This window comes from Gossypium hirsutum, chromosome A08, assembly GCF_007990345.1.
Source record: "Gossypium hirsutum isolate 1008001.06 chromosome A08, Gossypium_hirsutum_v2.1, whole genome shotgun sequence".
Classification (NCBI taxonomy): Eukaryota; Viridiplantae; Streptophyta; class Magnoliopsida; order Malvales; family Malvaceae; genus Gossypium; species Gossypium hirsutum.
This window is the reverse complement of record NC_053431.1, coordinates 91,581,807-91,596,319: the sequence shown is the minus strand read 5'-3', so window position 1 is coordinate 91,596,319 and position 14,513 is coordinate 91,581,807. Positions and strand designations below refer to the sequence as shown.

At 32.1% G+C, this 14,513-nt stretch overlaps 1 protein-coding gene across 2 annotated transcripts; it reads right to left on the bottom strand.

Annotated features, from left to right (window-relative positions):
• Positions 1-12,164: 12,164 nt before the first annotated feature.
• LOC107947747 (transcription factor MYB46) lies at positions 12,165-14,276 on the bottom strand. Of its 2 annotated transcripts, none has more exons than XM_016882279.2 (3): positions 13,888-14,276; positions 13,631-13,760; positions 12,165-13,227 (listed from the first exon to the last, which is right to left on the bottom strand). In XM_016882279.2, exons 1-3 carry the CDS (start codon positions 14,018-14,020, stop codon positions 12,534-12,536), a joined length of 957 nt encoding a protein of 318 aa, XP_016737768.1. In that variant the 5' UTR covers positions 14,021-14,276; the 3' UTR covers positions 12,165-12,533. The 2 variants fall into 2 exon arrangements, with proteins under 2 accessions (XP_016737768.1, XP_016737773.1); XM_016882284.2 differs by having other exon boundaries at positions 13,923-14,227.
• Positions 14,277-14,513: the final 237 nt, after the last annotated feature.

Genomic DNA, 14,513 nt, shown 5'->3' with positions numbered 1-14,513 from the left:
CAATAAAATTCAATAGATTATCCTATTCTTGTCATTGCATCTAAGCAAGGTTTTTGACACAATTTTTTTTTCTTTCATCATTCTAAATGTTTGGTAGTGAGTCTTCTCCTCCTCCTCCTCCACCACCAAGGGGGCAACACTTCCTCATTTTAACGCTGAGCAATAACAGTCTCTTCTGGTAGTGTTTGGTAATAAACAATCAACTTCCTCTCGATTGAATGGTAAGTCCAAGAATAATTGGATTATTGATACGGGGTGTTCAAATCATGTAACGGGTGGTCTTATGTGTTTGACGAATGTGAGAGATGCTGTAGCATGTTCCGTAGGACTCATTGATGGCCAAACAGTGGTGGCTACACAAGAAGGAATGGTTAAATTGACGGACAAAATTCACTTAGAACACATTATTTATGTTCCTAAATTAAATTACAATTTAATTTCAGTTTCCCAGTTGTATGATGATATGAATTGTTTTGTCCAATTTTCTTTTAACATATGTGCTACTCAGGACATTCATTTAAGGGAGCTGATTGGAGTGGGTGAGGGACGGGATGGACTTTACTACTTCTGGTAGGGTTCAATGGTCAAAGTGGTTTCAGTTGAAGCTTCATCCTTTTTGGAACTTTAGACTAGAAGATTGGGTCAACCTTTCGAGAAAGTAGTAAAGTTATTTCCTTATGTTAGTAACTATAGAGATCATCTGAATAAAGCATGAGAAATTTTTCATCATGCTAAGTAGATGATAACTCTTGAAAAGAGTTATATTTCATGCCTTCAGATCTAGCTAATTGCTTGTACTTAGGTACATTTAGTTGCAGTTTAGGACATTTCATTAGTATTTTTTATTATTTTAACATTACATTAGGAGCTTGGACTATACTTAAATGTTAGTTATTTTTAATTGCTTATGGAAGGGTTATCTGTGGTGGTGGATTGGCAAGTGCAGGATGAGGAACAAGAAGTAAAGGAGTGAAGGTTTGTCAAGGCAAAGGGTTGGACAGTTTTTCAACATGAATGCCATGGCAATCTCGGAAAGATGTACGATTAGCATTCAAAGCAAACCAGTCTTAGGCCCAGTTGAACTTGTACCAGATATAACTACCTGAAAAAAAAAAGGAAGAAAATCAGGGATTGTTGGATTTACCCTAGGGAAAATGATTATAAAAGCCAAAGGAAGAAAACCTAAAGGGGTCGGGCAACCAAAGGGAAGATCCTTAGAAAGAAAAATAAAGGGTAGCGGCTGAGTAGAGACAACTAGAGGAAGACAAAGACAGTCTTTCTCAGCCACCACAGGACACTGGATAATTAGAGTATGGGTTGGATAAGTGGAAGCTATCTTCCCAATGTTCTTCCATTATTTTTTGATTACTCATCGTAAATTGATTTGATAAAAATGATATTGAATGATACTTTCAATTTGAATTTTAATTGCCAACCCATGAGATAAATCTCTTAGGGTCAGGAGTATTTGATGGAACTCTTATTTTCTTTAATGACTAAAGCGTAGATCTGCTTTAATACATTGTTTCATTCAATGGTTCTTTATAAAATTGCATGTTTGCAAACTCTAAACATAGATGGACGTATAACATGTTCATTAAATTAATCTAATTCTGACAATGTTAGGTTAATGAGATTGAAATTGAATGATATGAGCAAGTAATCGACTGAATACTTGTAGTAGCCTCTAGAAATAGAGCAACGTTCATACAGAAAGAAAACAAAACAGTGCAGGGTTTCGTGCTAAAGGCCTATAGACATATATCGTTTAAGGCAAGGTAGTTTGAGGTTTTGTTCTCGAAAGAAACATACCATCTTAGAACTCTTCTGAGAAGTAGATTGAGTATGATTTTGTTGAGGCATTACTGTTAGTAAAGGCAGATTCTTAGTAATCCCAACATTCTAAATCAACATCGTAGACCTTCTATCCTTTGTTGTAGTATCTTCGTCATAGCATTTTTAGTTGTTTACTTGTTCACTTACATATTATTCGTGTGATAATTCTCGAATTTTCCATTAAATTCTTATTCTTGTTTTGTCATAGCATTTTCCATTATTTATTAGTTTACACACATCATTATTTCTTCAAATTATTTCTACATTCTTATCATTATTTTTGTCATAACATTAATCATACTTCATTATAATAACTCAACCATTTTATACCTAACCAATCCTTATGGAGACGATCTCATTTATCACTTTATTACCTGATTCGACGTTTATCATTGCACAATTTGCATATCATTTCACATGCGATAGCAAACTAGAAATAACTTTTCGATTAGTGAACAAAAAGCCACTCATATTTTTGAGTTAGTCCATTGTGATTTATGGGGGTTTTATGACACTCCTTCATATTGTGGATCTCATTTTTTTTACATTTATTGATAATTTCTCTTGTACTGTTTGGATATATCTATTGGAAAATAAAAAAGAGGTTCTCAAAGTTTTCATGTCATTCACTGTTATGGTTGACTGTCAATTTAATAAACAAATAAAGTATGTAAGAAGTGATAATGGGACAATATTTAATTGTCTTCATGACCATTTTCTTGCAAATGAAATTATTTTTCAAACATCTTGTGTTGGTACTCCTCAACAAAATACGACAGTGGAGAGGAAACATCAATATATTTTAAATGTAGCTCGTGCTTTGCGTTTCCAGGGAAATTTGCCTATATCATTTTGAGGGGAGTGTGTGTTGGTTGCTTCTCATCTCATTAATTGAACTCTTTCACCTCTTCTTCACAATAAAACACCCTATGAAATGTTGTTTGGTATCCCTCTTTTATTTGATGATCTCTATGTGTTTGGTTACTTATGTTTTACTCATAATCAACATTCTAAGGATGATAAGTTTGCTAGTTGAAGTCGAAAGTGTGATTTTGTTGGGTACCCTTTTGGCAAAAAGGGTTGGTATTTATATAGTTTGGATTCTAAGAAGTTTTTTGTATCCTGCTATGTGAAATTACCCTGAGGATATTTTTTCATATTTGGATAGGAATGCTACAACCATTGAGCCTAGCAATGTTGTTCTGCCATATAGGGGTGCAGATGTAATTTTTTTACATATATTTGGTAAATCAGAGGTGTTGGAACCCGCGACAGGTTCTCCACTTGCTACTCTACTGCCAGTGAGTTGCCACCAGTGAATTATTATTGCAGCTATTACTGCAGGGGTCGAGCCACAGTCTTTTAAAGATGCTGTGAAGGATGCAGGATAGTGTGATACTATGCAAAAGGAGATTTGTGCTCTAAAGGATAATGCCACTTGGTCTATGGAAACACTTCCTCCTGAAAAGAAATCACTAGATAGTAAGTGGGTGCACAAGATTAAATTTAACTCTGATGGAAGTATTGAGAGGCTTAAATCTCGTATTGTTATTTTTGGTAATCACCAGGTAGAAAGTATTGACTATAATGAAACTTTCGCACATGTGATGAAAAGGGTGACTACTCAAGCTTTCTTAACTGTTGTAGCTTCGAAAAATTAGGAGTCACATTGGACAGATGTCCATAATGCCTTCATGCATAGTGATCTTGATAAAGAGGTTTATATGAATCTTCCTTCATGTTATGTACCTGATAAGTCTGGAATGGTTTGTCGTTTGTGCAAGTATTTGCATTGGTTGAAACAAGCTCTTCAGTGTTGGTTTGCAAAGCTTATTACTGCACTGAAAGGTTATGGATTTCTTCAATCATATTCTGATTGTTCACTCTTTACATACTCTAAGGGATCTGTATACATTAATGTGCTAGTTTATGTTGATGATTTGGTTATTTTTGGGAACAACTCCACTGCTTTGAAAACTTTTAAGGGGTATCTTAATTCTTGCTTCCATATGAAAGATCTTGGTGTTTAGAAATATTTTTTGGGAATAGAGGTAGCTCGTAGCTCTTTGTGGTTGTTTCTTTGTCAAAGGAAATATGCACTTGATATTATTTCGGATGTAGGTCTTTTAGGATCAAAACCCACATGACTATCAATAGAGAAAAATCATAAATGTAACAGCCCATTTTTAGAATTAATCAGAATAGTGGTTTTGGGGGCACCAAATCCGACTAGTAGGTTTGTAAATATTATATTTAATATTTATGAGTTAATTGTGAGTTCAAAAAAGGTTTTTTGATATTGTGATTTTTGTTTTATAAGCGATTTATTAAGTTCAAGTGGTATGACCTTAAGGTCAAGTGGGTTTAGAAAATGAGATATCGAGACCTCGTTTCTATAAACCGAGTCGTAAATATTTTTATAAATATTTACGAAGTGGCAATAAGATGGTATTAAATTTTTGTTGAAAAATTTTATCGTTTTGATAGTTAATTAAGCAAAAAAGACTAAATCACGCAAAGTGTAAAAATTGATTCTATAAGTTAAAGATATTACATGGCTATGGAATTAAATAGTGGGAGTCCTTAAGTGGTAATTATTCCATAATTGTTGATAGTGGAATTACATGGCTTGGTATAATGGAAATTATTAATGTATATTAACGTTAAATATGGTATTTGGTAATTATAATAAAATAAAATAAAACAAAAGCCAAATTACATGCTATCATCTTCATCAATAGCCGAATGTGAGAAAGAAAATAAAGTTCTCAAAGCTTTGAAGGTTCGGCCATGGTTGTTCATGCATGTAAGTCCATTTCCTCTCGATTTTTAATAATTTTTACGTTTTTGAGATCGTTCTTTGTGTTCTAGCTAGCCCATACCTCTGATTTAAAAATTGTTAAAGTATTTGGATGATGCCATTATTGAATATTTGAGTATCTTGATGTTTAATGATAGAAAATAAATCTTTGACGATAGATTATTGAGTTTTGTTAAGTGAATTTTAGCAAAAATGTCAATTTTGGACTAAATTGTGAAATATAATAAATTGTATGGTAAAAGTGTGAATAAATGAAAAATATGGGTTGATATGAGCATATATGAAATTTAGATAGCTTGGGCTATGATGAAATTGACTAAATTTGCGTTTTACGAGGTTAGGGACTAATTTGTAAAAAGGTCAAAAGTGTAGGGGTAAAATAGTAATTTTACCAAAATATGAAATTGAGTTAAAATGAATAGAATATAAACTGAAATAGCTGAATTTGATTGATTAGATCAAGTTAAGCCTCGTACGAGTCTACATCGAGGGAAAAATAGAGTTTTGGACTAGTCGATCCATTTCAACGTTTTGACGATCGAGGTAAGTTCGTATGTATTAAGCATTGTTAAATTTATGCTTTTAATGTTTGATATTGTATAGATCTTCTATACATGATTATTGTTATGATTAACGACTTATCGGCTAAAATGACACTTAGTGTGCGATTCGAAATAGCTTCGGCTAAAAGTGGCATTTGGTGTGCAATTTGAGATAGCTTTGGCTATATATATATAAATGGCACTTAGTGTGCAAAGTATCGAGGATGGCACTTAGTGTACGAAACATCTAGAATAGCACTTAGCATGTGAGGCATCGAGTATGGTACATAGTGTGCGAGACATCGAAGATGCAACGGCGTTATGTATATGTATGAAATGGTAAGGATCAGTACAGGCATGTACAGAAACTCAACTTAATATGAAATCCATGAATGGTAAGTCCATGAGCATTGTGAAATGATGTTATGTTGATTTGGTGAATAATGATATATGTTTATAAATGTATGGATTTCTAATTGAAAGAAAGGAAGGTGTGGTGAATTTAGTTATTATCATCTTCTTACTAAAACAGTTTTGGACAGCAGCAGTAGTCCGACTTTGAAAATACACCAAAATTATTAGAAAGTGAGTTAGAGATTGAATAAAATATATAATTAAAGCTTATTGAGTCTAGTTTCTTATAAGAGAAACGATGCAAGCAAAAGAATTTCATATTATGAGATATTTGAAGTTGTGTGAGATAGAGTCAGAATGATTTCGAAATCCCCTGCTCAGATTTGATAAAATCATTAAAAATCATAAAAAATATTTATAGGTTATAATTTATATGCCTATAATTATTAATGAGTCTATTTTCAATAAAAATATATGGGAACATTATCCGAGTCTCGTACTATGAGATAATTAATTTTTAGTGAAGAAAGGTCGAAGTTGTTGGGCAGCCAAATAGGGGTGATTTTAAAGAATAAAATGTACTTATTGGCTAAACCAAAAATTCTTAAAATTTTATGGTAAGAATATATGTGAGTCTAGTTTCAAGGAAAATTAGCGGAACTTAATTTTGATTCCATAGCTCCAGATATAAATAAATTAATGACTGTGACTCGAGAAAACAACTTGACCTGAACATAAGTAAAAATGAAAATATGGTTGTATTACCTTGAGAAGCAAGTTAATAAATTGCTTATTATTTTCATATGAACTTACTAAGCTTTATAGCTTTCTCCCCTTCCTTTTCATCTCTTATAGGTTTATTTAGCTAGCTTGAGTTGGAGATCACCGGAGATTCAATCATACTATCAAGCTACCATTTTGGGTATAAGTATTCAAATACTTAAGTCTATGGCATGTATAGGGGCTTTATCTTTTGTAATTATGTAATTACTAATGTGGCTAAAGGTGTTGACCTATAATGGTTATAGTTCAATTTGTGTATAGCCATGAATGGTGGCTTATGTTGATTATATGATTATGCATGTGCCTATGTCGTGGAGATGAGGCTTGTGATTGTGTGTATGTAATGAGTTATATTGTTGGTGGTGAATGCTTGACAGTTTAATTGAGATGAGATGGTGTGTTGATAACTAAGGCTTAAATGTGTGATATAGGAGTAATCTTATAGACTTTGATGCATGAGAATTAGTAAATTTGAGCTTAACTAAGCATGATGTTTTAAGTATGTAAAATATGATATGAGGTTACCATGATCTTGTATTGTTTGTGGATGATTGAATGTTCAAATGTGCCATGTTAATGGTCAATAAAAGTAAGCATGTGAGTTTGTTATTGAGGGTGGCAATTAGCTTGGAAAATAGCCTAAAAATTGTCCACACGGGCCGTGTGTCCCCTGCATCATGTACTTTAGTTTCGAATTGGCCACACGGGTGTGAGGGATACGGCCTGGAGGCATGGGCTTGTGCCTTGGTCGTGTGCCCTTATTTTTGTGATGATGTCATAAACAGAGAGTTACATGGGCTGAGGACAAGGGCATGTCCCGAGCCATATGGGCGTGTGACCCTGTTTCATGATGAAATTTTCTAAGTTTTCCAAAAGTTTCCAAAGTTCTCGGTTTAGTCCCGAACCACCCCCAATGTATGTTTTGGGCCTTGTAGGCCCGTATAAGGGATGTTATGCATGTGTATGAAAAGTTTTAATTTGGATGAAATTTTATGGCCTGGTTTTGTATGAATGTTTTGATGTAAGTCCAGTAATGCCTCGAACCCTATTTCGACGTTGGATATGGGTAAGGGGTGTTACAATAAATTAGCACATGCTACAGGGACAATTTTGTCTGAACCTGGGTCGTACAAACAATTAATGGGTCATTTGATTTATTTAGCAGTGACCAAACCTAATTTGGCATACTCAGTTCATATCTTATTCCAGTTTATGCATGAGTCGAGGCAAGACAATTGGGACATGGCTCTGCGTGTTTTCTAGTACTTGAAAGGCTCTCTTGGCCAATGGATTCTTTTGGAATCTGACAGAGATTTATCCTTGAAAGGGTGGTTTGGTTCGGATTAGGTTGCTTGTCTGTTAACTCGCGTTCACTTATTGCTTGGCTTGTTTTTCTAGGACAATCTCTTATTTATTAGAAAACTAAGAAACAACATATTGTTTCCCATTCTTCTGCTGAGGCTGAGTATAGGTCTATGGCTTCTATCACTTATGAGCTCAAGTAGCTAAAGGTCTTACTATTAAGCTTAGGTGTTCATCATCCTAAAGCAATTCCTTTATTTTGTGAAAGTCAATTTGTGTTGCATATTGTACAAAATCCCATATTTCACAAGTGTACTAAACATAATGAAGTGGATTGTCACTTTGTTAAGGAGGCAATCTAGGATGGGTTGATTGCACCTTCTTATGTTCCAACCTCCTTTCAGTTAGTTGACATTTTTACAAAGGCGCTTGGCAAACCACAATTTGAATATCTTTTCAGCAAGTTGGGCATTTATGATCTACATGCTCCAACTTGAGGGGGTGTTAAGATATTATTATGGGATATTATCTTTTAGCAATTTGATTCCTAACGGGATGTGATAGGATATTATTATGAGATATTATCTCTTAGCAATTTGTTTCCTAATAAGATATTATAGAATATTGTTATGGGATATTATCTTTTAGTAATTTGATTCCTACCTAACTACTATTGTATAGATATATATACCCTTGAGGTCTATCAATAAAATTCAAGAGATTACCCTATTCTTGTCAATAGTTCAAATACCACACGAAATATTTTCAAAGTATAGGTACCACATTGAATATTTTATAATAATTACCATAATAAAACACATTTTGATAATTCAAGTACTACATTAAACATTTTCTAAATACAAGTACAACGTTAAACATTTTATAAAAGTACAAGTACACCATAATAAAGAGGTGGCTATTATACACCTATAACAACATGTTGTTATGGAGGGATAATTGTTGTAAACTTACAATAGAATTCATATCGTGAATTTTCATCAAATAAAGAAAGTGAGAATCAAATCAACCAAATTAAAAGACGTATAACAGGTGCATGAATTATTGCTTTTATACATCTTTTATTTCACATTCTTTCTCATGATTAATTAGGAAGTTCATAAATCTAACAAGTCCAATTAATCAATATGAGTTGTCAAATTAAATTAATTAATTAATTAATTTATCATGAGTTATTAAATTCAAGTAATCAATTTATAAGTTTATGATTTTCCAAATTCATGGTAGAGTTTTTAATTATGGAACTTAATAGTTTATTGAATGAATATCTTTAATTCCAGTCATTGAAGATTATTTTCATTTAATAAAATATGATTAATAGATGTTTATGTGAAATTTAAACATTTTATTGGAATAATATTTTAATTGAGATGATTTTTATTTGATAACTTGTAATTAATAGGCTTGCCTATATGAAATAGTTAAAATTTTACTTAAATTTGTTTACAATGTGTTGTTGTAGATAATTAATTTAATAAATAATGTGTTTCATAACTATGTTTATTATTATTATAAGTGAAAAGCTATCATAAAGAATTAAAATAAAATATAAAAAATTAAATTTATCAAAAACTTAATTGTTATAGCGAAATGCTATTATAGTTATATACATTATGGTTTACTATGTTTGATGATTTTGTAATGGTGCGTTGTAATATGCATTATAACTATTAATGGTTGTTTATGACTTAATTAATTTGCCTAATAAATCATGTATTGAAATTCATTCCTCCTTGTGTAGGTTCAAAGTTAAGGATGATAATTGGGATTTTTTTTTTATACTACAAGTAGAGGATGGGACAATACTATTCAAATTTATGTTAAATAAATATCTAGGATTTTATATTTAAGCTATGAGATAAAATTAAATTAAATGAAAGTAAAATATATTAAATAATTATTTACTGAATGATGAAACTCGGGCTAGTGATTTGATTTTGAACTATGAGTGATCCCGTTTACGAATCCAAATGAAATTAATTAATGACCACAAAAAGATTAAGAAGGAAGGCCTAAGATAAACTCATGAGAGAAAAAAAGATAAAATTCTGTCACCTAAAATACTGTAATTAATGTTTGGGTAATATTGGGTTTTACAAAATTAACATTTGAATTTTGAAGGGAACGGAGAAATTGAAATAATTACATGAATAATCATAACTAATTATATTTAAAATTTTATTAATCTATGACTTTTGAAATATATTTATACATCATTTAAGTTTAAAAAATTATTTTTACATAATAATATTTTAATTTTAAGATATATATTTTATTCTTTAAAATATAACTGTATGCTTAATAATATGGTTTAAATAATCTAAAAGTTTACTCACAAAAATAATTTACAATACATTTTTGCCTACTAAATATTTAACTAAATTATATTGTATTTATTATAAATTATTATACACATTTTAACTAACTCACACAATATTTCTTATTAATTATTTCATATTTGTAAACTTTTTTCTCGTCCAAATATAAATAGTCTACAAATATGAAATGTTAAAGTGATTAGATAAAATTGCATAAAATCGTTATCTTCTTTATTAATTGTACTAATACTCTATTTGTTTTTGAAGTAATTATCGAATAATTTGTTGAAGTAACATATTATACACATAATCTAATTTTAGGTTTTATTACGTATTTAAAAAAAATTCACAGATAATTTTTATAATATTTAATACTTTTTAAAATTTAAAATTATATAATTATATAATTACAATTTATATTACCAAAACACGATATAAAAAATTATAATGTAATTATATTTTTTTAACCAAATATGCTTAGAGAAATAATTTCTTATAAGTCCGTTTATGTATATGTGTAATTATTATTTTAATAATTATATTTTTATTCAATTATTTAATGATGTTGAAATATGCCCATAATGATAAAAAGATATATTATTTTCAAGTATTGATTATCGAAGGAAGAATTCTTAATTTGTTTGTGAAAGAAAGCAAATTGAGTTTTTTACTTTAGCATTTCAGAAGATGTTCATGGTTAGAGTTAATTATTTAATAAATTAAGAATCTATGATTTCATGAACATGTTATAGGAATTAAGTATTTGTTTTTTCTTTTAAATATTAAAAAAAATTGAAATGTGACAGAAATGATTTCATGAACACCAAACATTATGATGAGTTCTTGAATTGAATTGGGCAATGTGACGTAATATTCTGCCGGTTGCTTCAAAAGAGGGGAAAGCTCCATCACAACACAGATACATTTAATCAATTTTCTCCAAATAAAATTAAAACACACACACATTAAAAGTGAGAATAAAATACATCATACCAAATCAACTCAACTACTATTTCAAGTACACAGACTTGGTTACATTTTGTACACAATTTGTTATTGAATTAGAATATTCAATTTTTTTTATTTTTTTTGAAAAGAAGATAAAAAGATTATTGGGGATCTGAATTCTGCTTGAAATCAATGAAAGCTATTTCTCATTATGATTGACAGAATTGGGATAAATTAAAATTCTTCTTCTGCAGTGACTAGGAAACATCTTTTGATTTAGGCATATAAAATAGAAGCCGTAAAAAGTGATTATGGCCTGTTAATGGCCGACCATTGGTATTAGGGTTCATGTACACCCATCACCTTTTAGTAAATATCAGATGCAGAGAAAATGTGCAAAATGTTGCTGAAAACTGGGTCCTATCTTATTATTCAAAATAATTAAAACCTTGGGGGGTGCCATAATATTGAATTCAAGACCCAGCCATCCCAGTTTCTCCAACAATATTTATTCAAATGAATCTCTCATTGATTTCTTGATATGCTCAGTTTGCAGCATTAAAAACAAGTGGAATTTCCGCCATGAATATCCAACAACTGCTATATAAACAAGTTCTTCTCCAGTTTCCATGACTAGGAATTCTTATTCATCAGGAACTGATTTGAAGCAATTGGCAATTGCTTTCCATAACAGTTTCAGCTAATCTTCAAAAACTAGTGATGATTTCATCAATTGATTTTGACCAGTATTGATCACTCAGTCACCATGATAGTTAGAGACAAACAAAACAATACACTTCCTTGTACTTGTAGTAAGTATATACGTATATATGCAGCTATATATATATATATAACATGTCTATTCATTGAATATATTTATATTTTGGCTTTAACGTAGTTTTCTCGAATGTCTCATCATGTCTTTTTTTTTTCTTTGTCGAAAGCTAACATATCAAAACTCTGAAATAATCCAAGAACTTCCATATTGTATGCATGTAGAGAGATCACTATCGTTATATATAGAAATATGTGAGCAGTCAATATCAGCGTAATTTTTTTCCTGGTTAGCTACCAGGCAAATTTTAGCTCCATTATATATAGTTTTTCAAAGTTTAATTTACACTTTTACAGTTGAGAAAGACATGAAAACCTTCTTAGTTCAAAAGTAAATGTAGTTTACCTCTCCATGCACAATTGATTAGTACAATTTCAGAATCATAAAATTTTCAGCATTGAAAAGAATGACAAAAATGGTGAAATTGCATTAAAAAGTAATTAGAGTTATCTCAGTAGCATCAAACCATTTTTTTTTTTGGCTGTTACATTGCTTTTTATTCTTCCCTTTTCTGTTTTCAAACACCAAGGAGGAAATAAGAAAAAAAAAAGTCATGCATACTTAAGTATGTTGCAGTCCCTCACATTTCACAAGCTCATCACCAAATAAAGTTACAAAAAGGAAAGCAGAAAGGAAAAGGAAAGAAAAGCAAACTTTTTTTTTTTTTTGAAGGGGGGTTGGAGGCTGGAACATTTAGAAAGCTATACTCAGCAAAGAATCAAAGACCGAGAAAGCAAAGGTGGGGTGGGGGAGGGGGGTGACAGGTTTCTAATAATTTATAAAGATGTGGGGAATGAAGATAGTGTAGTTCCCATATTTGATGAAGTTGGTGGCAAGGCTTCGCCGCCGAGTTGTCCTTCAAGAGTATCCCAGAACAGAAAGTTTGAACATTGCTGGGATTCAACCCATTCATTCAACTCCTGCTGCTGCCTCTGCAAGCACTCAAGTGTCATTTCTCCTTCCTCTTCAATGCTACATGATTGGACTTCAACCGGCACCACCATGTTTTCCATGTTCTCTACCAATGGTGGCAAGTAATTGTTTGTATCCATACCCACTGTGAAAGAAGTTGAAGGAGGGAAAGCTTGCACTTGATGCTGATTTAGGTTCCAACTACTCTCCGTGTTTAAATTAGCCGGTTCATGGAAAGGCTGTCCTCTTACATTATTACCATGTTGATGAACCTGAGCCCCGTCAATTGGAGTTGTGTCGAATATAAATAATGGGGCTGGAGAAGAAAATAGGGTTTCTTGATGATTAGGAATTGCTCTTGTCATCAACTCCTGATTTACTAACTCCAGTTGGTTTGAACCATAATTTATCTGAGAATGCTGAGTAGTACTTGGTGGAGGAGCAGTGCTTGTTGGAGGTGCTGAAGGCTTTCGTATCTTCTTCTTGATCCATGAGTTCCAGTAGTTCTTTATCTCATTGTCTGTCCTTCCAGGCAAGTGACTTGCAATGTGAGCCCATCTAAAATAATCCCCTCACACATATGAGAAATTTGCTTAACATAATGAAGAATTTGAAGATGTTAAACATGTGATTTATCTCTAGCTCAAGAACTTGTGCCTCAGCATCTAATATATCATCCCTGTAAAGGCCCTTGAAATGCCTGTGACTGCTACTTAATTTAGCAACAACAGTGGCAGTGATAGAGAAGACGTAATTTTGAAGTTTGTTTAATTAATTACTTTTAACTGTTCAAGTTCTTAATTCAAACACAAACTGAAACTCTTGAGGAATTTCAGAGAGACAAACTAAAATGAATGCGTCCATTAGAAAAAACTTAGAACCCAGAATTGTTACAATATTTATGAAGCTTTATAAAGTAAAATTTTGATATAACATATGTGTGTAAAGTGTCACTTCAAACCTGTTCCCTACAACCCCATGAAGGCTAATAATCAACTTCTCTTCCTCAGGAGTAAATCTCCCTCTTCTGATATCAGGCCTCAAATAATTAATCCATCTCAAGCGACAACTTTTGCCACATCTTTGAAGACCTGAAACACAAAAGGCAAAAAGATACGTCTTCGTCACCAAACATGAAAAACTCCTATAAAAAAGCATGAAGAAAAAAGGAACAAAAAAGAGACAGAAAAAAGGTAATGAACAGAGGGAGATGGAGACCAGCTTTCTCAGGGACTTCACTCCAACACCCATACCCATGAGTGGTGATGTATCGAATGAGCTTTTCGTCTTCCTCAGGGGACCAAAGCCCTCTCTTAACCTTCTGTTGATTGCAGCAAGAATGGTGACCCATGTTTGGTTCGGATGATAAATATGATTTGTAATTATGGCTTCGCAAACCCCCCCGAGTTTCTATAAATCTTCCGCCTGTCTCTTTGTTGTTTTGTACACTCTGTAGAGAAAACAAAATGATATATTTACAAGCTAATGATCCATGTTTTTTATCAAAACAAACTATAATTTTCTTGGGGTTTGCTAGAAGTGGAGGCTGAGGCTGTCTCTCACCCCCAATTTAAAAGTAAGAGAGAAGTACAAGAGTATGATGTGCCGACATTGAAACCTGGATGGGGTCCAATATTTCAAAGGGGGAGGACCCATAATTTTTCATCTAACCCTAAAACGACATTCCATCGGCTTTGTTTCACACACGGAGGGACAAAGAGTTACCATTTTCTACGTAGAGTTGTAGTATTACGTAACCCATGTTTCACGTACCCTCCTTTCATTTCAATTCTTCCAAAATCTTTTGCCGGTTGTTTCCATAACCTTTCTGACCAAACCCTTCT

Bases quoted from the DNA above. Each gene is read 5' to 3' on its own strand.
- LOC107947747 (XM_016882279.2), bottom strand. From the start codon at position 14,020: ATGGGTCACCATTCTTGCTGCAATCAACAGAAGGTTAAGAGAGGGCTT. The intron at 13,761-13,887 runs GTCTCCATCTCC...TTTGTGTTTCAG, and splicing joins TGAAGTCCCTGAGAAAGCTG to GTCTTCAAAGATGTGGCAAA. The intron at 13,228-13,630 runs GTTTGAAGTGAC...GGATTATTTTAG, and splicing joins CATGGGGTTGTAGGGAACAG to ATGGGCTCACATTGCAAGTC.